Genomic DNA, 25996 nt, shown 5'->3' with positions numbered 1-25996 from the left:
AGCTTTGATCTTGTAGCAGTCATATCTGCTCAAGTCATGAGCCACAGAGCTCACGGTCCATAGCTACTCAATTGCTTATCGTGAGTTGATACAAATAATAGTGTTTTTGCATTAGTATAGGCAATATATTTTGTGGGTTTTTGTTTTCGTAAAATGAAGAACCTAAAAAGGAGAGAGACAGCCTACATTTGGAGAAAGAAAGAAAAATCCTCAACAAATAAAATAAAAATTCACATCAGAAAATAGCTATTAGTGTTCCAACACAGGGACGGCCAATGGCACTTAAGTGCAAGAACGGTTTCAAATCAAAAGAAATGTAAAATCACCGAAAACTCTAAATTATATTTAGAGTGATATATTATCCCAACTTATTTTATGACACCAAAAACTCCAAATTCATACTTATATTGCATATTTACTCTAAACTTATATAATGTGCCACCTAAAACTTCAAAGTTGTATGATGTGACATATTAACCCCAAAAAAATGGTGTTATAGAAAAAATTTAGTGTAAATGTGTCACATTTGTATAAATTTGGAGTTTTTGGTGTCACCAAAAATAATTTAGTGTAAATATATCACAATCGACAAAATTTAAAGTTTTTGTGATTTTTTTCCTTAAAAGAAATTAGAAGAATGACTTTGATTGTTGAGCAAAAGTAGAGAGACCGTTTATCAATGCCTTGATCTTTTAAATTATTGTGGAATCTAACTGATTGAACAATAAAATAGACAAAATGAGAAAATAAATTGGACACCAAATTTAAATGATTCTGTCGATGTGACATATGTCCATGGAGAGAGCAGCAAAGAATTCCACTCTAGATCAAGTAATTCAATGAAAATTAGAACACTCAAATACTCTTAATTATCTAAAACTTTGATATACTTGTAACAAATTTACTCTCCATTAATTTCTTTCAAATTTTATCATCAAATTGTTGAATTGAATGACATTTAGCAATTAATGTTGTATCAGTTTGGGGTTTTACTTTCTATTTGTGATGGATGTGCTAGTTTGAGATTTTTTATGGTTAAAAAATTTATTTAAGGTGAATTTATCGTAGGTGTACAAATTTGGATTAAATTAGATTTTGGTAAATTCGTTATAAATATGTCAATTTTGGATTTTGCAAGGTGTTATTCCGTATATAATAGCCAAGTTGACCGATTGAAGAAGGAAACCCAGTCCAACCCCGATCTTTCTTGTTTGGTTGTTGTGTTGACCGACTCCCATGCGGAAATTGATTTTCGTAATCTACAAGTTCTGGCCTTTTGTTGGAGTTAGCGAATCAGCAACTTAAGGTCCAAATCTGATTTTGGACTCTGACGCCAAATATGAAATCTAGATTTTCATTACCGACGTCCACAAATATTCAGCTTTAGGATTTTCCTTAATTGACCTAGTTTCTTACAATTCATCTCTAGTTGGATTTCTTTCACGAATTTAAATTCGAGATATAATTTTAACATAAATGATCATAAATAGGGTTGATTTTTGTAGACGCACAACTAAATAAAGATTTAAGCAGATTACACTGTCTTTTTATTGCTAAAGGAAGTTAAGACATTATAATAGCACCTCTAGCACCTGAGAAGGGAAAAGTATCAAAAAAGTCATAAACATATTGCATTGGTATCAATTCAATTCTAAATCTTTTAATTAGACCAATTCAATCCTAAATTTTTTTACATTGGTGCCAATTCAGTTCATCAGCCCAATTTTAGCCGACATGCACATCAACACTAACTAGTCAAAATTAACCGGATTGATCGAATTAGTACTAATGTGAAAAATTTTAACATTAAATTGGTACCAATACAATATATTTATGACTTTTTTGGTATTTTTCCCCACCTGAGAAGGATCAATGATACGAGTAAAATAATTGCCGCAAGAAAAGTGAAACAACACATCATATGAAAGTATTTAAAGAATTGTGTATAGGAGCAAGGAAAAGAAAAAAGGGTGTAATGGCAAAAAGAAAAACCAAAAGAGGGGAAGCTTGGAAAAAGTGGGGATTATGGTACTGCGAAGGCCGAACAAGATTAGCCTTGATATGAATAGATTATGAACTGAAAATAAAAGCTAGGCCTTCCAAAACAGGCTTCTTCAACGATAAATTAAAGTGGACTTGGACTTGCATTTAATCCCCACTGCAATGGAAAATACTGTTTGGATCAACCTAATTGAAATGAGAACCTCAACCAATTTCCCACTAGAACAAACAATAAAGATTTTTAACTAGTAACATTGAGATACTGAATTTGGTTTTACAGAACTTATAAAGCAGGTAAGAGCACCCAACAGAAGTCTCATCCATCACTTTATAAATCAGTTTTGCCGAAAGGTTCGAGTACTCATATTCAAAACATAAATCGATGAGGTGATTAAAAAAAACTCTTAACTTTAGAAGAGATATAAATGCTATGTGAAAAATGGAGCGGGCATTAACATCCTACAGCTCCAACAATAGGATCTGCTAGTAATACATAGATCAGTTGGAAATTATCATGATCTAATATTCCGGTCCTAGCAAGCCGTAGTTTCAAGGGTGGTTTTCATACCATGACTCATTATATAAACCAAGCAAGTAGCAAAAGGAGTTATTACTTAGAAATGCCAAGCCTTACAGCTTGCTTTGCATGCGATGGGGGCAGACTTGAGAACCATGTGAGACACCAGCTGGGATCCAAGCTAGGAGATACGAATACGTTAGATCCTAATTCCAGTGCCAAAATTATCAGAATGTTTTTGATGCTAATTACCAATATCACCTTGGATCTCAAAAAGCAGAGAACAGATCATTACACAAAGCGAAGGGTCTTTACAACCGGTCATCCAAGCTCGCTTGTATTTATATGTAACAAAAATAGCCAGTAAAAAAAACCCCAAGAAAGCCAATCCCCAAATGCTGAGATTCTTTGTTGACTACAGAAAAAGCAGAAGAGTATATGCACTAACTGAAGCACTTCTTGTACTAAGCTCTTATCTTATCATCCTCAAGACTTGGACTTTGTTGAAGATGAACTATTTTGCTTCTGCAGGGAAGCAGTTGAGGTGTTACTCCTCATCTGGGAATTCTGGTTCGATGATGACGACTCAGTGAAGAAAACTACATGCTCCTGATTATCAAGAAGCAGTTGAAGGGCTCTCGGTATCCTGGGCAGGTTCACATCCAACAACCCCTCGAGTACTTGAACAACCAGCCCCATCGATGGCCTGTGAGTTTCCTCATCTTGGACACACCAGCAAGCAACTCTGCATATCCTATTTAGCTCTTCAGTATCAACGTTTTTCTCCAAGTCTGGGTCCAAAAGATCAAGCAGGTCACCTCCTTTAGCTATCTTGCTAGCAGCCCATGTTGGGAAGAACTCGATGGCCCCATTTTCCGATAGCTCTAAGTTCCTCCTTCCTGACACAAACTCAAAAAGCATCATCCCATAGCTATAAACATCAGCTTTTACTGTTATGGCCACTCCAGAGATCCACTCTGGTGCAAGATACCCTCTTGCGCCTCTCATGGTCATCAACACCCTGCTGAAATCTCGGCCAACAAGCTTTGCCAGGCCAAAATCTGCCACTTTTGGACAGAATTCAGCATCTAGAAGGATGTTCTCTGGCTTGATGTCACAATGTATGATGCAATCTTTGCACTTCTCATGGAGATAAGCCAGACCTTGAGCTGTTCCCAAAGCAATTTGGTACCTCGTTTTCCAATCCAAAGTCTTCGAATCATTTCTATGAAAGAGATGATAGCCTAAGGAACCATTTGGCATGAAATCGTAGACCAACAGCCTCTTGTCACCTTTAGAGCAGAATCCGCGAAGCCTAACAAGATTCACATGCTGGATAGTGCCGATTGTGCTTACTTCCATTTGAAACTGCTTCTCACCTTGGCTTATGCTTTCAAGCTTCTTGACCGCTATGTGAAGAAAAAACAAAACTTCACACAAAGACACAAAAGTTACGAGGTTCGGCAATGTGCCTACGTCCTCGGACAAAGCTTTCAGTCTCTCTCTTTTTTTGTTGTTGTTGTTGTATTGAGCTCTGCCATTGTTCAACCATATGTACATAAAAGGTTGCCACAACTAAGGAAACAAGCAACCGGAATAAAAACAGAAAAAGGAAGAGATCCCAGAATTATAGGAATACAATATTAACAAATCTCCTTTCTTAAGATATGAGAGAAAATCACGCCAATACTCCCCCTCAAGTTGGGCCGAAGACCTCGTCGGAGGTCAACTTGCTTGTCATTTCTTGAAATACTCCCTTGGGTAACGCTTTGGTAAAAACATTGACCAGTTGACCCTCACTGCGAATGTACGGAGTCTCAATCGTCTTGTCTTGCACCTTTTCTCTCACAAAGTGGCAATCCACCTCTATGTGTTTGGTCCTCTCATGAAACACTGGGTTTGAAGCTATATGAGTTGCAGCCTGATTATCACAAAATAACTTTGTAGGCTTGGTCATGCAATTGCAACCCAATTCTTGAAGTAGAAGTCTCAACCACACAATTTCACTAGTAGTAGTAGCCATGGCCCGATATTCTGCCTCTACGCTCTAACGAGCAACCGCCGTTTATTTTGTGCTTTTCCAAGTGACAATGTTTCCTCCCACAAAAGTACAAAACCCTGTAGTAGATTTTCTGTCTATAGGGTTCCCGGCCCAAAATCTGCATCAGTGTAGCCAACAAGCTCTGTGTGATCATTATTTTTCATTAAAATTCCCTTCCCAAGTGTGGCCTTCAAATATCGTAGTAAATGATTTATTAGCTCCATATGCCCTCGAGTTGGTTTCTGCATAAATTGACTTATGTAACTAACAATATATGCTATGTCAGGTCTTGTGATAGTCAGATAAATAAACCGTCCAACAAGTCACTGAAACTGCCCAACATCATGTAATGGAGTGTCATCTGAAATGAACTTACTATTATACTCCATAGGAATGTTGGCCGGTCTAACTCCCAACTTCCCAGTCTCTTTCAGCAAATCCATGACATATTTTCTCTGAGATAAAAATAATCCTTTGTGAGATCTTGCCACCTCAATACCCAAAAAATACCTCAATTTGCCAAGGTCTTTGATATCAAATTCCTTGCTTAAATGCCGCTTAAGTGCTTTGATTCCAGGTTGATTGCTACCTGTAATCACAATATCATCAACATAAACAAGTACAACAACTATACCTTTGTCGTCAGCCTTGGTGAACATTGACGAGTCTGTTGTCCCTCTTTTGAATCCAATTTTGATGAGTGCAGCACTTAGTTTACCATACCAAGCTCTAGGTGATTGCTTGAGACCATATATGGCCTTCTTCAACCTACAAACAATTCCGTCTTTATTATGCAAGGGGTGACTAGGAGGAAGATCCATATAAACCTCCTCCTCCAAATCTCCATGAAGGAATGCGTTCTTTACATCCATTTGGAACAAGGACCATCCACAGTTAACAGCTACTGACATAAGAACACGCACAGTGTTCATTTTAACCACAAGTGCAAATGTCTCTTTGTAGTCTATACCATATGTTTGAGTGTATCCTTTTGCAACCAGCCTTGCTTTATACCTTTCAACTGATCCATCACTATTATATTTGATCTTATAGATCCATCGGCAACCAACTGTCTTCTTCCCTCTTGGAAGTTGTACAAGTTCCCAAGTATGATTTCAATCTAAGGCATGAAGTTTATCCTTCATTGCATTAACCCAAATGGCTTTTTCCCTTGCTTCCTCATAATTGTGATGTTCCTGTTGTTCTTCAATAGCAGATAAGAAACTAAAAAAATTGTGAGATAATTTGTCATATCCAATAAATTCTTGAATGGGATGTTGAATTGAATAATAAGTAGTAAAATCTTGAAGTCGAGTTGAGGGTCTAGTGACACAAGATGATCTTCGTAACGGGATTACATCCGCTACCCTTTCATCTATCAGCCCGTCAGTGGCAATTCTAGGTTCAGCTTCTGGAACAACAGTTGCCTCAATCTCTCGATCTACTTCTGAATTTTCTTGATCTGCATATTCGTGACCCGAAGCACAGCTCCCATTGTTGGCTTTGACACCCCCATTGTTGACTTTGGCTTCACCGGTCCCATTAACATCCATAGGAATAGGAGCACATTCATAGGAAAACTTCTTATAATAATCTGTGCACTCCCCCTGAATGTGGCTCTTGTTAGGAAAAAAACATATGAGTTTCATCAAATACAACATCCCGAGAAATATAGATATGCTTTGTGTAAGGGTCATAACACTTGTAGCATTTCTTGACAGATGAATAACCAACAAACACACATTTCTTGGCACGAGGATCTAGCTTTCCTCCAGTTTGAGAGTGAACATAGCAGACACACCCAAAAATCCTCAAGTGAGACATATCAAATTTTCGCCCATACAACACTTCCATAGGAGTTATATACCCTAATATTTGACTAGGGAGTCTATTAATTAAATAACAGCTAGTCATAACTGCATCTGCCCAATAGGATTTAGACAAATTCGCAGAGAATAACAAGGCCCGGGTGACTTCTAGTAGGTGACGATTTTTTCTTTCAGCTATTCCATTCTGTTGTGGAGTACCCACACATGTTGTCTTGTGAATAATACCCTTGCTTCGTAAAAATACCTTAAATATATGATTGGTGTATTCGGTACAATTGTTGGTACGAAGAACCTTCACGGAAGTATTAAATTGATTACTCACCATATTGCAAAAATCCTGGAAAACAGTAAGCACTTCACTTTTGTACTTAAGAAGGTAAAGCCAGGTAGCTCTCAATTTATCATCAATAAAGGTAACAAAATACCGAAAACCCTCTCTAGAATTAATAGGAGAATATCCTCAAATGTCTGAATGTACCAAAGCAAACAATTCAGTTGATTTATGCAAATGTTTAGGGAAAGGCAACCTATGTTGCTTAGCAAAGTGACAAGGATCACAACTACTAGAATCATGAGTCAAAGACATGTTTAAGGACTGCAACACCCGATCTGAAGGATGACCCATGCGCCAATGCCATAGACGAGAGGTATCCACATTCCCCTTCCTAGCCACCAACGCTTCACCATGCAAATCTAAGGTGTACAGCCCATCTCGAAGTTGTCCTTCACCAATCATCCTCCTGTTATTGCGATCCTGGAACAACACCTTATGTGGAGTAAAAATGACATTACAATTCCACTGTTTAGCACATTTGCTCACAGATATTAAATTAGAAGATAATCCTGGAATCAATAAAGCCTCATTTTTCTTCGAAAGCACATTCAGTTGCCCAATACCTTGGGTTGGTACCTGCACTCCGTTGGCTACTATGATCGGTGGATACAAAGAGCTAGAAACAGTATTAGATAGAATATGTGGGGAACTACACATATGATATGTGGCACCAGAATCAACAATAAATCAATTTCTAGACTCAACAGAAAGTGCACTAATATTACCAAAAGTCTTGGCCAAATTTACGGATTCAATGCTAGAGGGACCCGAACCATGTGTCTGAAGTAGTTGCTGAACCTGCAGCGCTAGAGACTCCAACTTGGATTGGAAGTCTATGGTATTCCCTGGAATTGTTGTCTTAGCGTCCGGACCTTTGTCCCTATTTGGACGCAGCTAAGGATGTAGAATCCAACATCGTTCCTTAGAATGCCCATCTCGATCACAATGATCGCAATGGAAACGAAGGGGCTTCTTTCCTTTCCCTTTGACAAATCGAGTACCACCATCACTTTGCCCAGCTTTAGAACTAATAGCTTTTGCAGAGTGTTCCGATGATCCTGCTGATGGTGCCACAATCGAGTCAGAATGCATGACTCTCCTCCTTGTTTCTTCACTTTGTATTATGGAGCAAACGGTATTAAAGGACGGCAATTGCGGCCTCATAAGAATGTCACGTTTGGTGTCTTCAAACTCCGGCCTTAGGCTTGCCAAGAGATACAAAATTCTATCTTGCTCTTCCCTTTGCACATAGTCACGCACGTTCTGGGTTGCAGGTCTGTATTGACGGAATTCATCCCACTGTTTTTTTATGTTCCCTAGATGTTCCGTGAATGATTGATTTGCACCTTGCCTAGAGGTAGCAAGACCTTGTTGAAGCTCAAAGATTCAAGATGCATTATTGGCTTGACCATACATCTCAGACAACGAATCCCACAATGTTTTGGCCGAATCTAAATAAGCAAAAATCTCATAGATTTTAGGCTACATTGAGTTGAAGATCCAAGTCATAACGCCATGATCGCTCGCTTGCCATTCTTCAAAATTTGGATGACTTTCATCAGGGGCTTTAGTTTGCCTAGTAATATGTCCAAGCCTCGATCGGCCTCCAAGCGCAATGGTCAATGCTCGTGACCATGGGAGAAATTCCTTCCATTCAGCAAAATAGATGTAAGACGTTGGTTGTTTACCTCATGCACCACAGCCTTCGCTGATTCAGAACTTGCACCTTTGTCGGGAAGTTTTCCAGATTCTAATTCTGAAATTGTCATGGTGCTCAACAAAAAACAACACAGAGGATGAGGCGAGTTCTTCAAATAATCAGGGTCATAACCCGCTCTGATACCATGAAGAAAAAAACAAAACTTCACACAAAGACACAAAGGTTACGAGGTTCGGCAATGTGCCTACGTCCTCGGACAAAGCTTTCGGTCTCTCTTTTTTTTTCTTTTTCTTTTTGTTGTTGTTGTATTGAGCATCTGCCATTGTTCAATCATATGTACATAAAAGGTTGCCACAACTAAGGAAACAAGCAACCAGAATAAAAATAGAATTAACAAATCTCCTTTCTTAAGATCTCAGGCCAACACTATGTGACTTGAATCAGGTAATGTTCCTTTGAAAACTGAACCAAACCCACCCCCACCCAACTTCTCTGAGAAATTCTTTGTTGCTACTTGCAAGTCCCGGTATGCAAAGGCTATCAGTGAACCCTCCACTACTTTTGTTGTTACAGTTGCCCCTCTCCTCCATCTCCAAACGACAAACGAGACAATGGCTAATATCGCTACCGCGGCACCAACAGTTCTGCCACTGTTGCAGTTACATTACTCTTCTTGCTGGGATCCTTAATTTCGGAGGCAGCAAGTCGGACATAGAAACTCATTCCAGGGGTGGTGCCTTGTTTGAGCTGTTCCACATTGAAGAGATCCCCGATCCAGATTGAGCAGGCATTATCCTCAAAATGGGGTTAAGTCGGCTTGGTGAGGCTTCCGGGTCGTGACGCGCCAAAAATTTTCCCTTCCTCCTTTCCTCTTTCTCCCTTCTTTTCTTTTCTATCCTCCTTTTTTTTTTCTTCCTTTTCCCTATTTCGTTTCTACCCAAGCAGTCCCTCTCTCTTCTCTTTAAAAACAGCCGAAGCTTCCACTCTTCTCCTTCAACTTCTTTTGTTGACTTTTCAAACCCTCTTCTTTTATTTCTCTCTTTTTTTCCTCAAAGCTCATTTACTTACATAGAAAGTGTCACAGTTAATCTTTCTGCTGTACCTTTTTCTCTTACCAATCAAATTTTACTAACGTGGATGTTGGAACACATGTATCGTGCTATATTATGCTTACATAGCATGACACCACATAGGTGCTGAATTAGACAACATAAACATAAAAAGAAAAAATGACAATTGAGAGAGAGCTCCATTATGACCCGCCATTACCGTGGGCTCCAACTCTCAGCTAGCATTGGCCATGGCCATTCATGCTCAAGCTCACAGATGGCCGTAGCCATGATGTCTATTTGAGCTGCAAAGCTTGAGCCATGGCTACTTGATCTTTGAGCTTGTGGCGTTGCCACATGAGCTTTAATCGTGCAACGTTTTCATTCACTCGAGTCATGAGCCACGGAGCTCATAGCTCATAACTACTCAATTGCTAGTCGTGAGTCGGTACAAATAATAGTTTTTGTGGGTTTTTGTTTTCATAATAAAATGAAGAAGAACCTACAGGAAGGAGGGAGGGAGGGAGGGAGAGATAGTCTATGGGCCCATTTGGTTCGGTATTTGGAAGGGGCTTTTGGACTCTAAAGGGATTTGGCCAAACGTAAACGTGTTTAGTTCAATTTTTTGGACGACTTTGGCAAGATACAATTGTATCTTCAAATGGCTCTAAGGGGCTTTAACCAAAGTAGTTTCAGAGGTACTTTGGGAAATTGCATCTTTGGAATACAAGTCTCACGGGTACTGTTCATCTTCTTCGAGGAAACAAATGGAGGCCAACGACCATCGACCAAGGAGTTGCCTGCGTTGGCGACCATTGCTTGAGGGGTCGTTCGACCTTGGCAACCGACTGCTTGAGGGTCACGGCCATTGTCTGAGGTCATGCGACCTAAGGAGGTGGTCGCCTCGATTTGCGTGAACCAGGTGATGGTTGCCTAGGTTCACATGACTCAGGTGATGATTGCCGGGAGTTCACGACCTAGGTAGCTATTTGGGCTGCACAAACCTAAGTGTCACGACCCATACGGCCACCTAGGTCGCGAACCCCAGGTGTTGCCTGAGGTTGCACGACCTCAAGCGAGGCTGGTGGCAGCTAGATAAAGCCATCGGTAGCTAGATTTAAAAAAAAATCAATAAAAGTCATATGCAAAATGTAGTTTTTACCAAATTGTATTTAAGTTAAAATTGTTTTGCAATACACTTTAAAATTATAATTTACCAAATATTATTTGCATTTTGAAAAACCCTTTCAACCTAAAGGTATTTGCATTTCTCAAAGATATTTGCCCACCCTTTTTCAGAAACACCACTAAATAAAGATATAAGCAAATTGCACCCTTTTTTTTTTATTGCTTAAGGAAGTTAAAGACATCTTAATAGCACCTCTAGCAGTAGAGAAGGATCCACAATCAGAGTAAAATAACTGCAGCAAAGAAAAGTGAAACAATACGTCAGATCGAAAGTATTTAAGAATTGTTACAGGAAAAAGGAAAAGAAAAAGTGGCAATGGTAGAAAGGAAAAACAAATGAAGGGAAGCTTGGAAAAACTAAGGGGATTATGGTGCCGCAAAGGCCCACTGGAGTAGCCTTGATATGGATGGATTATGAACTGAAAATCAAAGCTAGGCCTTCCAAAAAAATTTCCCGTTGCAATTGAAAATACTGTTTGGATCAACTTGATTGAAATGAGAATTCAATAAATTCCTGAACAAAGTGGAGATTTTTAACGAGCAACATTGACATAACGAATTTGGTTTTACAAAACTTTTAAAGCAGTGTCACAAATATTAAAGGGTAAGCAATAAACAAATGAATGGAAGCACTGTCGTGACCTCTTTTTTCAGTGCCCGGTTATGTGCGGGTGCCTACGGAAGCTAATGGTTTGACTAGGTCTATTACGCTTAGCCCGGGCTCTCCTAAGATTACCAATTCATGACTTAATGGTTTGATATTTCTTGCCTATAAGTTAATTTTAAAATGTAGTCGACACTAATCAATTCGGGATGGGTCAATTAGAATTTCAAGCGAATTATCGGGAGGAATATTCACCCCTGTGCAATCAGAGAAATTAGGTTCGAGAACTTAATTTACACTAGTTAATCACTAATGCCTTCTCTGATACCTAATCTTATTTAAACCCTAATCACTAATTCTTTTCCAATACCTAATATTGTTTAAACCCTAAGACTTTTTGGATTTTCGAGGGAATTTCCATGTGTGGAGGAAAAACACATTGTTGGTCTTTTTTTTATTTTTGAACATAGAACGGATTATTGGATTTTTTGGTTTTTTTGAAGATATTAATCATTTTTTGGCTTTTTCTGATTTTTTGGGAAATTGTGTAATATATAGGATATTTTGGTTTTTTTTTTAATTTTCTGAAAATAATTTATTAATTTATTCTTATTTTATTAAAATAGTATTATAATAATATATTAAGAAACGACCGGGTCGTCCACCCAAGACCGGACGGCCTGCAACGCAGGCCCGGCCAGGGATTTTTCTTTTCTTAGAACATAAAAGCCCAAACTATTCGGCCCGTTTTCATTTAAAAAAAAAAACTACAGCCAAAAGGCTACCCCGCCCACACGTACAAACCCAACCCAGGCGGAACCCTACCCGAACGACGACTTGGGTCCGACCCGACTCAGTAACCGCGACCCGAATCCTAAACAACCTACCCGATCGACGACCCGGATCCGCCCGATTTCAACCCATCTTCTCCGTCGCCGCGGGAGCCCTCGAGATTTGACGATCTGCGGCGGAGGCGGCCGAGCTCGTCTCGGTCCGAGCTCGGGCCTCCGCCGGCCGGCCGTTGCAGCCGATACCGTCGCCTATCGCCATCCGTCACCGCCGGTCACTGCAGATACGACGCTCGCCTGAGATTTCCAGCGAACGCCTGGCGGGCACCAGTTGAGGAGGACAAGGCGGAGCCCTTCAGGCTCGGGATCGCGACAGGGCTCCGAACAGGCGAACAACGGGGACCGGCGGGGAGGCGGACTACGGACGGTCGGGGGCCTGAACTCGCGTGAAGCCGGCGGCTGCGAGTCCTGTCCCGACGACCCCAGCATGCACAAACAAACAAACAAACAAAGGCGGACAACCCTAGCTCACTGCAACAGGGGATGCAGCGTCGGGTGGGTGGTCCGGTGGGCCGTCGACGGCGTCCGAGCCTTTTTTCTCCCTGCAACTCGCAGATCTGGGTGCCTTCTCCCCTTCTCTCGCTCGCACTCTCTCCCTCTCGGGCTCGTGGAGATGACAGTTTTCGATGCTAACTACCGATCTCACCTGGGATCTCAAAAAGCAGACAACAGATCATTATATAGAATGAAGAATCTTTACAACTGGTCTGGCCGCGCACTTATTCCAAGCTTGCTTGTATCTACGTGCAACATAAATAGCTAGGGGGAAAAGCCCCAAGAAAGCCAATCCCCAAATGCTGAGATTCGCTCTTGACTACAGAAAAAACAGAGGAGCATATGCACTATCTAACTGAAGCACTTCTTGTACTAAGTATTTATCTTATCATCCTCAAGACTCGGACTTCGTCGAAGATGAACTATTTGGGTTCTGCAAGGAAGAAGTTGAGGTATTACTATTCGTCTGGGAATTCTGGTCCGATGATGACGACTCAGTGAAGAAAACTACATGCTCCTGATTACCAAGAAGCAGTTGAAGGGCTCTCGATATCCTGGGCAGGTTCACATCCAACAACCCCTCGAGTACTTGAACAACCTGCCCCATCGATGGCCTGTGAGTTTCCTCATCTTGGACACACCAGCAAGCAACTCTGCATATCCTATTTAGCTCTTCAGTATCAGCGTTTTTCTCCAAGTCTGGGTCCAAAAGATCAAGCAGATCACCTCCTTCAGCTATCTTGCTAGCAGCCCATGTTGGGAAGAACTCGATGGCCCCATTTTCCGATAGCTCTAAGTTCCTCCTTCCCGACACAAACTCAAAAAGCATCATCCCATAGCTATAAACATCAGCTTTTACTGTTATGGCCACTCCAGAGATCCACTCTGGCGCAAGATACCCTCTTGTGCCTCTCATGGTTGTCAACACCCTGCTGAAATCTCGGCCAACAAGCTTTGCCAAGCCAAAATCTGCCACTTCTGGACAGAATTCAGCATCTAGAAGGATGTTCTCTGGCTTGATGTCGCAATGTATGATGCAATCTCTGCACTTCTCATGGAGATAAGCCAGACCTCGAGCCGTTCCCAAAGCAATTTGGTACCTCGTTTTCCAATCCAAGGCCTTCGAGTCCTTTCTATGAAAGAGATGATAGTCTAAGGAACCATTTGGCATGAAATCATAGACCAACAGCCTCTTGTCACCTTCAGAGCAGAATCCGCGAAGCCTGACAAGATTCACATGCTGGATGGTGCCGATTGTGCTTACTTCCATTCGGAATTGCTTCTCACCTTGGCTTATGCTTTCAAGCTTCTTGACCGCTATGTGACTTGAATCAGGTAATGTTCCTTTGAAAACTGAACCGAACCCACCCCCACCCAACTTCTCTGAGAAATTCTTTGTTGCTACTTGCAAGTCCCGGTATGCAAAGGCTATCAGTGAACCCTCCACTTCTTTTGTTGTTACAGTTGCCCCTCTCCTCCATCTCCAAATGGCAAACGAGACAATGGCTAATATCGCTACCGCGGCACTAACAGACCCTGCCACTATTGCAGTTACTTTACTCTTCTTGCTGGGATCCTTAATGTCGGAGGCAGCAAGCCGAACATAGAAACTCGTTCCAGGGGTAGTGCCTTGTTTGAGCTGTTCCACATTGAAGAGATCCCCAATCCAGATTGAGCAGGCATTATTTTCAAAAGCATAACCCGTGCAAGAGCAATTGCTCAAACAAGCAGTTCGGCATTCCTGATCGCTCTCTGCAACTAAAGATTGAGGAGCATCATGCAATTTCATGTTAGACATAGGCCAGAAACGGTCTTTCTCTGCATTCGCTGCACAATTTAAGTTCGAATTCCTCTTGCAACCACCAGACCAATCCCTCCGATTCCAATTCACTGGAGAGCTTATGCTAAATCGCGGCAAGCAGTTGCACAAAACTTCGCTCTGCTCGCTGCAAACACTGAAAGGCCCACAAAGTCTATACACATCGCATTGTTGCGAGGGCTTAGACCAGAACATGGTCCACGCCTGGGAAGGCAACCAGGACTCCTGCTTGATCTGCCCAGAAAGGTCCATCACAAACCTTGATATGGTGTTGAAGGAGCTTTTGATTGAATAGGTGAAGTAGCTCTCGTTCTCATTGTCCACATATTTGAACTCATAAATATAGTTCGCTCTCATTTCAGGGACCAAAGAGAAAATTTTCGTCTGATTGTCCCACGTCCCACTAGTCCAGTAATGCTTAGACCTATTCCACCATATGTAGTACTCACCGAATGGCTGGAGATTGAGAGAGAACAAACCTGTCGAAGGGTCCTCGGCGTTCTTCCATGATGTCAAGCGCTGACTTGTGTTTTTGCGCTTGTCGATCCCTAATTTGGCGCCGGGAAGCCACGTGTGCGTCGGGTAATCAAAGCTCTGCCAGAGTCACAGAAGAATTCGGCGCCGCTTTGAGAGCGAAGTTGCCGTCGTCCTCAAGAACCGCCACCATGGAGCTCGATCCAGATGAAGAAGCAGTCAGATTCGTGGACCAAACAGGGACTTCGGAGTTGTTAACAATCACAAGATTGCCACCTGAGACCTTCAGTCCAGTGGAGTGCCTGTCAGTGACAGGGTTGTCTCGGTTGGCGACCCAGACGACGGTTTGCACGCTGATTTTGTTGTACCAGATGCCTATGTAGGAGTACGTGGAGTTACCCGGCGAGAAGAAGCCAAGCGTAAAGTTGCCACCCGATGAGGTTAAGGTTTGATTACCAGATATAGATCGATTCGCATCGAGCTTGTCTGTGCCAAGACAGAGGTGGGTGTACAGAGATGAGCAAAGCAAGAAAATTGGGAGTATGAACGACCACGGACTACTGTTTTTGCTATCCATGGCTGTACCATATAGGGTTCGAGCGGACAAGTGTAGAAACAAATTCACAAGGAAAAGTATATATACCTGTTTGTGCTCGGAGCAAGGGCGAGGTAAGAGATCTCAAAGAAGAACGGGTCAATAAACGCGCAAAGTGTCGTGTAGAAACTTCAATTGAGACTAGTGCATTGTCATCGAGTACGTAGATAGAAGCATCTAAGCAGGCATCATACTAGTGGATAAGGATGGGCATATCTCAGTGTGAAGAAGACCCTAGTGGTGCAACTTGGACATGTCCTCGTCATACACTAGAATAACATGCAATGAATTTGAGCGGTGAACACTCAAACTCGACATCAGACATTTGAATGATCAAGCAGGACTTCAAACATAGTTTTACCAGCATTAGTCAACAACAAAGGGACAAATCCAAGTGTCAAAGTCATTCATATATTTGAAAAGCTGGACCAACAAGGTTTGATTTTCATATAGCATTGTCCAATATTCTTGTGGTCCGTACTCTTGTCTAAGGTAGACTTGAGGTCAGTATCTTCAACAAAATGTGCTCGTTCCACCCATGCTAAGTTGACCTGTTCGTTGAGGGACTAAACTCTAGAGCGACGCGTTGATTCATTCCCCCAATTCATATATACGTAACATCATGGTCGCTGCCTTTACTGGAAAAACCTTATAGACTTTGTCCTGGCCATAGATGTTGGTGTGAAGAGACCTCTCTAGTTGGACTTGGAGCGATTGGTACTTGGCACTGTGTCCATTATAATTTTTTACTGTTTTATCAATTCCTATACATATGCCACTTTCTTTATGGGATTAGATTTACCGGTGGCCCTTATATTTTTGCCAGAAAATCAAAATCCCCTCTACTTTTTTTAAAGCATCTCTCTACTATTTAAAAGTATGGAAAAAGCCACCAAAAACCTTAAATTATGACTATTGTGAAATATTTACCCCAAACTTTTTTTTTGTAATATCAAAAATCCTAAACTTTTACATACGTGACAAATTTATCTCAAAATGTTGTAGTGTCACACATTTATTCCAAACTTTTTTTATGACATAAAAAACCCCAAACTTTTCTTTTGTGACACAAAATACCTAAGACATTTTTCTACAACACCAAATTTTGGGGTAGATGTGTGACTTGACTATAAGTTTGAGGTTTTTGGTGTTACAAAACAAAAGTTTAGGGTTTTGGCGTCACAGAAGTATAAGTTTGGATTTTTTGGTTTAATTTTTTTTTTTTTGGGGTAAATGTATTACTACACGCATACAAGTTTGGGATTTTTTTGTTAAAAAAAATTGGAATAAATGTGTCATAATTGATAAAGTTTAAGATTTTTTTATGGCTTTTTCCCTTAGAAGTATCACCATTAATCATTCCGTTATACTTTTTCCTCTTGCCATTTGATTTTTATGAACAAGATGCCAGCATACCTATTGGTGGTACTCCACTCATATAATTATTTTAGGAAAAACAGATGCTAAATTAGGCAACATAAACATAAAAAAAAAAATGGGCACAATTACGAGAGAGCTCCATTATGACCCACCATTACCATGAGCTCCAACTCTATAGCATTGGCCATGGCTATTCAAGCTCAAGCTCGCAAATGGCCATGGCCATGATGTCTATTTGAGTCACAAAGCTTGAGCCATGACTACTTGATCTTTGAGCTCGTGGCGTTGCCACATGAGCTTTGATCTTGTAGCAGTCATATTTGCTCAAGTCATGAGCCATAGAGCTCACGACCCATAGCTACTCAATTGCTTGTCGTGAGTCGATACAAATAATAGTGCTTTTGCATTAGAATAGGCAATATATTTTGTGGGTTTTTGGTTTCGTAAAATGAAGAACCTAAAAAGGAAAGAGAGAGTCTACATTTGGAGAAAGAACCAAATTGACAAGCTTGACAGCTGATCCATTATCACTCATGAGTTCATAAGGCAAAAAAGTTTAAATATTTAGTTTTGTGGTTTGACTCAATTTATAGGCCATTGGTTGAAGTACTGATATTTGTTACCTAAAATTGATTAATAAATCAGTTGTTGACCACAAATAAAATACAAATTCACGTTAGAAAATAACTAAATAGTGTTCCAACACAGGGACGACCAATGGCACTTAAGTGCAAGAACGGTTTCGAATAAAAAGAAATGTAAAATCACCGAAAACTCTAAATTATATTTACTATAATATATTTATCCCAAACTTATTTTATGACACCAAAAACTCCAAATTCATACTTATTTTGCATATTTACTCTAATCTTATATAATGTGCCACCTAAAACTTCAAATTTGTATGATGTGACATATTAACCCCAAAAAATTTGGTGTTATAGAAAAAAAAATAGAATAAATGTGTCACGCGGGTATAAATTTAGAGTTTTTGGTGTCACCAAAAATGGTTTAGAATAAATGTACCACAGTCGACAAAAATTGGAGTTTTTGTGATTTTTTTCCTTAAAAGAAATTAAAAGAATGGCTTTGATTGTTGAGCAAAAGTAGAGAGACCATTTATCAATGCCTTGATCTTTTAAATTATTGTGGAATCTAACTGATCAAACAATAAACTAGACAAAATAAGAAAATAAATTGGACACCAAATTTAAATGATTCTGTCGATGTGACATATGTCCATAAGGAGAGTAGTAAAGAATTCCACTCTAAATCAAGCAATCCAATGAAAATTACGACCATACTCAAGTTACTTAAAGACTCATGTTTTCCAAGCTCCAATTATACTCACTAATTCACGTAGCATTTAGTCTTACAATTCCTCACGAAATGATCCCTCAATCTCAAAAAATTAATTAAATAAATCCTCACAAGATTTAATTGAGTCCAACACATAAGCTATTAATGTTATTCCATGAAGAATCCACTACCAAACCTCCAGTGCCAATTGGCCGTCACTAAAAATATAGAACTTCCCTTGACATTCACCAAAAACTACACTTTAATAGTTCTTCATAACCAACGAGCAATCTCAATTGTATATTTATATTTAGGGTAATTTCATAATAAATCATGAACCGATATACTTATAATAAATTTATCTAAAACTTTGATATACTCATAACAAATTTAGCCTCAATTAATTTCCTTCAAATTTTGTCATCAAATTATTGAATTGAATGACATTTGACAATTAATGTTGTATCAGTTTAGAGTTTTATTCTCAATTTGTAACGGATGTGCTAGTTTGAGATTTTGTATGGTTAAAAAAATTCTTTAAGGTGAATTTATCATAGGTGTACAAATTTGGATTTTTTATGGTCAAAAAATTTAGATTTTGGTAAATTTGTTATAAATATGTCAATTTTGGATTTTTCAAGGTGTTATTCCGTATATAATAGAGCCAAGTTGACCGATTGAAGAAGGAAACCCAGTCCAACTCCGATCTTTCTTGTTCGGTTGTTGTGTTGACCAACTGCGATGCGGAAATTGATTTTCGTAATCCACAAGTTCTGACCTTTTGTTGGAGTTAGCGAATCGGCAGCTTAAGGTCCAAATCTGCACTTTGGACTCTCACGCCAAATATGAAATCTAGATTTCCAATACCGACGTCCAGAAATATGAGGCTTTAGGACTTTCCTTAATTGACCTAGTTTATTGACCTAGTTTCTTACGATTCATCTCTAGTCGGATTTCTTTCACGAATTCAAATTCGAGATATAATTTCAACATAAATGATCATAGAGAGGGTTGATTTTTGTAGAAGCACAACTAAATAAAGATTTAAGCACATTACACCGTCTTTTTATTGCTAAAGGAAGTTAAGATATTATAATAGCACCTCTAGCAGCCAAGAAGGGAAAAGTATCCAAAAAGTCATAAACTTATTGCATTGATATCAATTCAGTTTTAAATATTTTAATTAGACCAATTTAATTTTATTTTTTTTACATTTATACCGATTCAGTCCATCAACCCAATTTTGGCCGGCATGCATATTAACACTAGCCAGCCAAAATTGGCCGAATTGACCAAATTAGTACTAATGTGAAAAAGTTTAACATTAAATTGATATCAATGTATTATATTTATGACTTTTTTGGTATTTTTCCCCACCGGAGAAGGATCAACGATAAGAGTAAAATAATTACCACAAGAAAAGTGAAACAACACATCATATCGACCTTATCAAAAAAAAAAAAAAAACATCATATTGAAAGTATTTAAAGAATTGTGTATAGGAGAAAGGAAAAGAAAAAGGTGTAATGGCAAAAAGGAAAAACAAATGAGGGGAAGCTTGGCAAAAGTGAGGGGACTATGGTACTGCAAAGGCCGAACAAGATTAGCCTTAATATGAATAGATTATGAACTGAAAAATAAAAGCTAGGCCTTCCAAAACAGGCTTCTTCAACGATAAATTAAAGTGGACTTGGACTTGCATTTAATCCCCACTTGCAATGGAAAATACTGTTTGGATCAACCCGATTGAAATAGAGAAACTCAACCAATTTCCCACCAGAACAAACAATAGAGATTTTTAACAAGTAACATTGAGATGCTGAATTTGGTTTTACAGAACTTATAAAGTGAGTAAGAGCACCCAACAGAATTCTCATCCATCACTTTATAAATCAGTTTTGCTAAAAGGTTCGAGTACTCATTTTCAAAACTCAACCTTAGAAGAGATATAAATGCTATGTGAAAAATGGAGCAGGCATTAACATCCTACTGCACCAACAATAGGATCTGCTAGTAATACATAGATCAGTTGGAAATTATCATGATCTAATATTCCGGTCCTAGCAAGCCGTAGTTTCAAGGGTGGTTTTCATACCATGACTCATTATATAAACCATGCAAGTAACAAAAGGAGTTATTACTTAGAAATGCCAAGCCTTACAGCTTGCTTTGCATGCGATGGGGGCAGATTTTAGAACCATGTGAGACACTAGCTGGGATCCAAGCTAGGTGATACCAATACGTTAGATCCCAATTCTAGTGCCAAAATTATCAGAAATTTTTCGATGCTAATTACCAATATCACCTTGGATCTCAAAAAGCAGAGAACAGATCATTATACAGAGCGAAGGATCTTTACAACCGATCATCCAAGCTCGCTTGTAGTTATACGTAACAAAAATAGCTAGGGAAAAAAGCCCCAAGAAAGCCAATCCCCAAATGCTGAGATTCTTTGTTGACTACAGAAAAAGCAGAAGAGTATATGCACTAACTGAAGCACTTCTTGTACTAAGCTCTTATCTTATCATCCTCAAGACTTGGACTTTGTTGAAGATTAACTATTTTGCTTCTGCAAGGAAGCATTTTAGGTTGTTACTCCTCATCTGGGAACTCTGGTTCGACAATGACGACTCAGTGAAAAAAACTACATGCTCCTGATTACTAAGAAACAATCGAAGGACTCTCGGTATCCTGGGCAGGTTCACATCCAACACCCCCTCGAGAATTTGAACAACCTGCCCCATCGATGGCCTGTGAGTTTCCTCATCTTGGACACACCGACAAGCAACTCTGCTAATTCTAGTTAACTCTTCAGTATTGGCATTTGCCGTCAAGTTTGGGTCCAAAAGATTAAGCAGGTCACCTCCTTCGGCCAATTTACCAGCAGCCCATGTTGGGAAGAACTTGATGGCCCCATTTTCCGATAGCTCTAAGTTCCTCCTTCTCGGCACAAACTCAAAAAGCATCATCCCATAGCTATAAACATCGGCTTTTACTGTTATGGCCACTCCAGAGATCCACTCTGGCACAAGATACCCTCTTGTGCCTCTCATGGTTGTCAACAGCCTGCTGAAATCTCGGCCAACAAGCTTTGCCATGCCAAAATCTGCCACTTTTGATCGTTTGGTGGAAACAATTTAGATCTTTTCTTAATCTAATGTTTACCTTAAGATTCAAATTTTAATTTACAAAAATTTCCAACAACATTAATGTGATTGTGCTGACAATGGCTATGATGATGACTGTGGCATCCTAGAATTTCATAAAATCCCTAAATATGCCATGAGCCATGGATAGGCAATGGAAGTACCGTTATTGTATTTTGTAGCCTTCTAATCCATGATTTGCGATGAGATGTATGGCCAAGTCTTTAATGGATGAATTTTGGGAAATTAAGTTTTATCTTTGGCCATATGTATGATAAATCGGAACTTATGGATTTATAATTTCAAGTGTATAGTTATCTTAATTTGCAATTTAGTGCTTTAATTTACTAGGGATTTAATTAGTTTTTAAAAGGGTTAATTTTAGGTTAATTAAGCTTGGGTCTTAGGCCCAAGAGGGATGGGCCTAAGATGGGCCAAGCTGGCCGGCCCATAAGCCCATGAGGGGCTGTCGACCGTGCAAAGGGGAGGGGAAGAGACCGGTTGCATGCCCTCCCCCACTTGTCCTTTGAAGTGTGCCAAGTGTCCTCCATGCATACCTAATGATAGCTAATGATTGAGGGGAAGAAATTAGGGGATGATGGTGCCGGTTTAAGCGAGAATGAGAGGGAGAGAGAGGGAGGTTCGACCAAGAGAGAAAGAGAGGAGAGAAAGAGAAGAAAGAAAGGAAGAAAGGAAGAAGAGAGGAAAGGAGGAGAGCTGTCCGTCGACCGTCCGTCGTTCGTCACCGTGTGCTTGCTGTTTGCTTGGTTTAGAGGCAAGTTGGGATTCTTAATCTACTCTTGCATGTTGTGCCTAGAATGTATGAGTGAGTGATGATAAATTTCGGATTGTTTAGGGTGTGAAAAACGGATGTTTTAAGTGTGGTATTCAAAAACTAGTAAACTGTTCTTGAGAAAACAGCTCGACCTTGAATGTTCTAGTGGCTTGCATGTGATGTTCGAGTTGGATTTTGGCTTTGAATTATAAATAAAAGTTGTTAAGGACTTCTTGAAATATAACATACTCAAATTTGGGACAAAACGAACAATTATAAGTGGGTGAAATCTTTATTTTTCGGAGAGACTGGATCTGGAAATTTCGGTAACTACCTTTGATGAATGCATGGACTGTAAGGATATCTTTTTGTTGAAATTTCACTTCAATTTCTTAACAAAAGATGTAATGGACATCCTGATGTTTAACATATAAAAATTTAGAGAAAACCAACGAGGATAGGTAGGCGAAATCGTGGTTTTTCGGAGGGTGTTGAATCTGAAGATTTCGGTACTAGGAACAGAAGTTTTAACCGCCTATATTTAATTATCTAGGATTAATATGACTTTGAGTCCTTCATGAAAAATCTACCTTAGGGCCTTGAATACCACATAGTAGGATTTCATAATTTTTTAAGGTTATTAGGATATTTAATCAGAAATATTTCTAAAATCATGTAATCTGACGCGTTTGGACTTAGTCAGTTTCAATGCGTGGGTCATATCATTTTTATGAAGTTCTTTTGACAAATTGTCCTTCATGAAGTATCTGTATTTATGTCTTCTCTGCAACATATTCAAATTTCATAATTTTTTAAGTTCATTTGCCTATTTAACTGAAAATGTTTCGAAAACTGTGCAAGTTAAGTGGTTATGATAATGGTGCTGTGATGCTCAGTCTATAACGCTTGATATGAGGGTATTTTGGTGTAGTGTTCTTCACGAAATGTCTGCCTTTATGTCTTGATTATCACATGTTTGAATTTCATAGTTTTTAAAGGTCATTTGTGTATTTAATGGAAATATTTTCTAAAACTGTGCAAGCTGGATTGTGCAGATTTCAAAGGCTGTAAATTCTGTTTTGCATGAGCCCCATAAATTGTATTGTTGTAAGTAATTAAATCTTGCTGCACATGTGATGATATTCGGCATTGCATATAGCATCAAAAGCTGAATTTGACTTTGTTGCCATTACATCATGTGCCATGTTGATTGTGAGACATAAATTGGTGAATATGAATTATGATGAATGAGGAGACTGTTGGAAGTGAACCGACAATGCCTTGGGAGTGTCAAGATGCCCGGGATGGGGGGTGCCGGATGCCCGGTTGTATTACGATACATGCCCGGATGTCTTTGGGAGTTTCGAGATCCCCGGAATGATTGGGTGCCGAAAGCCTTGGAGGTTTGTGCTCGGGGGATGCCTTGTGATGCCAGTTGGGATACGAGATGCCTAGAATGTGGGGGTGCCGGATGCCTAGTGGTGTGTGCTGGAGGTTTCTCGCGATGCCAGGTTGGGGTGCGAGTGATAAAATGTGGGATGCAATCACTGATCCCGAGAAAGAAAAAATGTGGTGACCCAATTGAAAGATAAAAGTGGAAATTGAATCATGCATGATATGGTGACATGTACGCATGGCTGTATGATATGATGTGTAGGAGTGCATTGTGGTATGTGCACATGAGGTATGGATATGCATGAATGCTTGAGGATGGGTGCATGGTTGTATATGCAACTATGACATGATGGTATATGTATGAATATTTGATGATGAGTGCATGATGGTGTATGCACATATGGTATGATGACATATGCATGGATGCAAGGTAAGTTATGCTTGGATGCATGAATTGATATGTACTATGCTATGGTGTTATGATTGTATTGTGTGATGCATTGAGTAGTTTAATGGATCTTTTACCTGCTGAGTGGATGTACTTACCCCTTTAGGATCTAACATTTCAGATTAGAAAGATGCCGCTCTCTCCGGTCACGCGGGGTACCTTTTATGGCCTTCCATCTGATGTGGAGGTCGAGTGTTTGGAGATTGATTGCGTTACCATCCATGATCTGACGTTTATACGAGTTCACGTGTTGGTCATGTATGATGTGGGCCTGGCTAGGGGCCTGGTCATCCAGGAGTTCTTGTCGGTTCACGTCTACCGTGACGGAGTGATACGAGGGATGTTGCCGCCGCCACCGCCCGATGCGCCAGGATGGGTGTGATGGCCCACGTGAGGAGTGGGAGCTGATATTTTTTTTTAGGATAGCCGACACTTGTAGATGGAGGGTGACACGTGATCGATATAGGGGTCGAGATCTCTTTTGGGTTGTGGCCAAGTTTAGTTGAAAAATCTTGACTTTTCTTTTTGGTTGTACCGACCCAAGAAATCCATCATGAAAATATGTAAATAAAAATGGCTCAGCTTCATCTTTTCATATGATGTGTAATTGGTGTGCGTTGCATTATGGTTATTGGAGGGAGGAGTAGTGAGACTTGTTTATGTTTCCGCTAATGAGTTGCGCTGGGACCATTTTAAAAAAAAAATGCCTATGGACTACGGTGCTTCTGCTAAGAAATGTAACTAGTATTCATTAGGTGGAGTAATAGGTACCTGTGACGGCCTTAGGTGTTTCGGGGTGCCACAATGACCGAGTAATGTCATTGGTTACTTTTTTATTGCATGGGCTTGGGTCATGGCGATGCCACAACCACAACGATCAGTGAAGTTAGACATAGGTTCACGACCTCTTATTTGATATTGCGCGCGCGAGAGAGAGGCGACTATGTTTGGGGTCTCCACAGCAGCGGTGTGGGGCTTGGACGGAGGAGAGACAACGTTAGTTGAGTTGGTTAGGCAAGCGACAACGAGTGGCGACTTTTAATTTGGTTTATTATTTTTTAAATTGATATAAAACTTTATATAAATGATAGATTCATAGGAAAGGCTTAAAGTTGTTTGAGCGAATGGGTACGAGTTTGCATAAATTGGGTTAGTTATGGATTTTTTTAGTAATATGGATTGTATCAGTTATATGTTAGGTGTTAATCGGGTCAGGTATGGAACTCTAAAATTGTATAGCATAAAAATGGGTTAATGCAGGTTAAGTGGGTCAGACATTTTTTTCGACTCAATTCAACTCACTCATTTAATAGGCTTAGCCGACTTATTTCTTTAGAAGACTCTAATGATAATGCTCAAAGGGTGATGCATAAATTTCGGACACGAGAGGGTTGTCCAACGTGTAGATAGAAAAGGCAGATGTTACATATGCAAAATCGTTAGATATCCCATCCACTGTTTCTCTGCTCGAATGGCCACAAACCACCATTGCATTTATTCACCCACTGAAACGGCATGATTCGATTTCTTGCGATCGTGTAAGCAGGTGGAACTTTTGGCTTATAGCATGAGTGCAAGCAAATTGCTTATTAGCACAAGCATTTGCAAGGCACCCCTGGGATTTTGAAGAAGCTAACACATTTCTTGAATTGAATGCAAGGGTGATTGGTTCCAAGATGGGCAGTGGGCTATTCCCCCCTAGAACCAAGAACCATCCGTTGGTTACCAATTTGGTTCTCAAGTGGATCGTTGGAACCGGTCTTCTAGAGGAAGGAATAAAGCCAAAATGTTTCTAATGTGTGTTGTATGGACACCAAACTAGCATGTGATCCTAATGAAGGAAGAGATGTAGAAGGGTGGACGATGACAATAGTTGAGATGGGTCTCAATTTGGACAATAAGAAGAGAGCATCAATGTCCTCATTAAGATATCAAAGAAGCAAGTCCATGGCTAGGGACTTTAGAATTGATAGAAAACTTGACCGGTATATATATATATACCGGTCCAACTCAGGTGGATGGTTCCATCCTTGGAACCGGACCGGTTCCCATGAGAACCGCGAACCATTGGTTCTAGGTGGGTTTGGTCCGATTCTGGG

General features: G+C 39.9%; 2 protein-coding genes across 2 annotated transcripts; both read right to left on the bottom strand.

The window, feature by feature from the left end:
- Positions 1-3004: 3004 nt before the first annotated feature.
- LOC120286567 (G-type lectin S-receptor-like serine/threonine-protein kinase At2g19130) lies at positions 3005-9722 on the bottom strand. Its single transcript, XM_039298844.1, has 3 exons — positions 9652-9722; positions 8813-9032; positions 3005-3931 (listed from the first exon to the last, which is right to left on the bottom strand). Exons 1-3 carry the CDS (start codon positions 9720-9722, stop codon positions 3005-3007), a joined length of 1218 nt encoding a protein of 405 aa, XP_039154778.1.
- Positions 9723-12725: 3003 nt separating this feature from the next.
- Positions 12726-15754, bottom strand: LOC104440145 (G-type lectin S-receptor-like serine/threonine-protein kinase At2g19130). The gene is given in 2 exon segments (XM_039302472.1): positions 12726-14989; positions 14991-15754. Coding segments are annotated over 2 exon segments (2475 nt in total). The 5' UTR covers positions 15437-15754; the 3' UTR covers positions 12726-12960.
- Positions 15755-25996: the final 10242 nt, after the last annotated feature.

This window comes from Eucalyptus grandis, chromosome 1, assembly GCF_016545825.1.
Source record: "Eucalyptus grandis isolate ANBG69807.140 chromosome 1, ASM1654582v1, whole genome shotgun sequence".
Classification (NCBI taxonomy): Eukaryota; Viridiplantae; Streptophyta; class Magnoliopsida; order Myrtales; family Myrtaceae; genus Eucalyptus; species Eucalyptus grandis.
The sequence above is the reverse complement of the archived record's forward strand: the minus strand, read 5'-3'. Positions and strand labels throughout refer to the sequence as shown.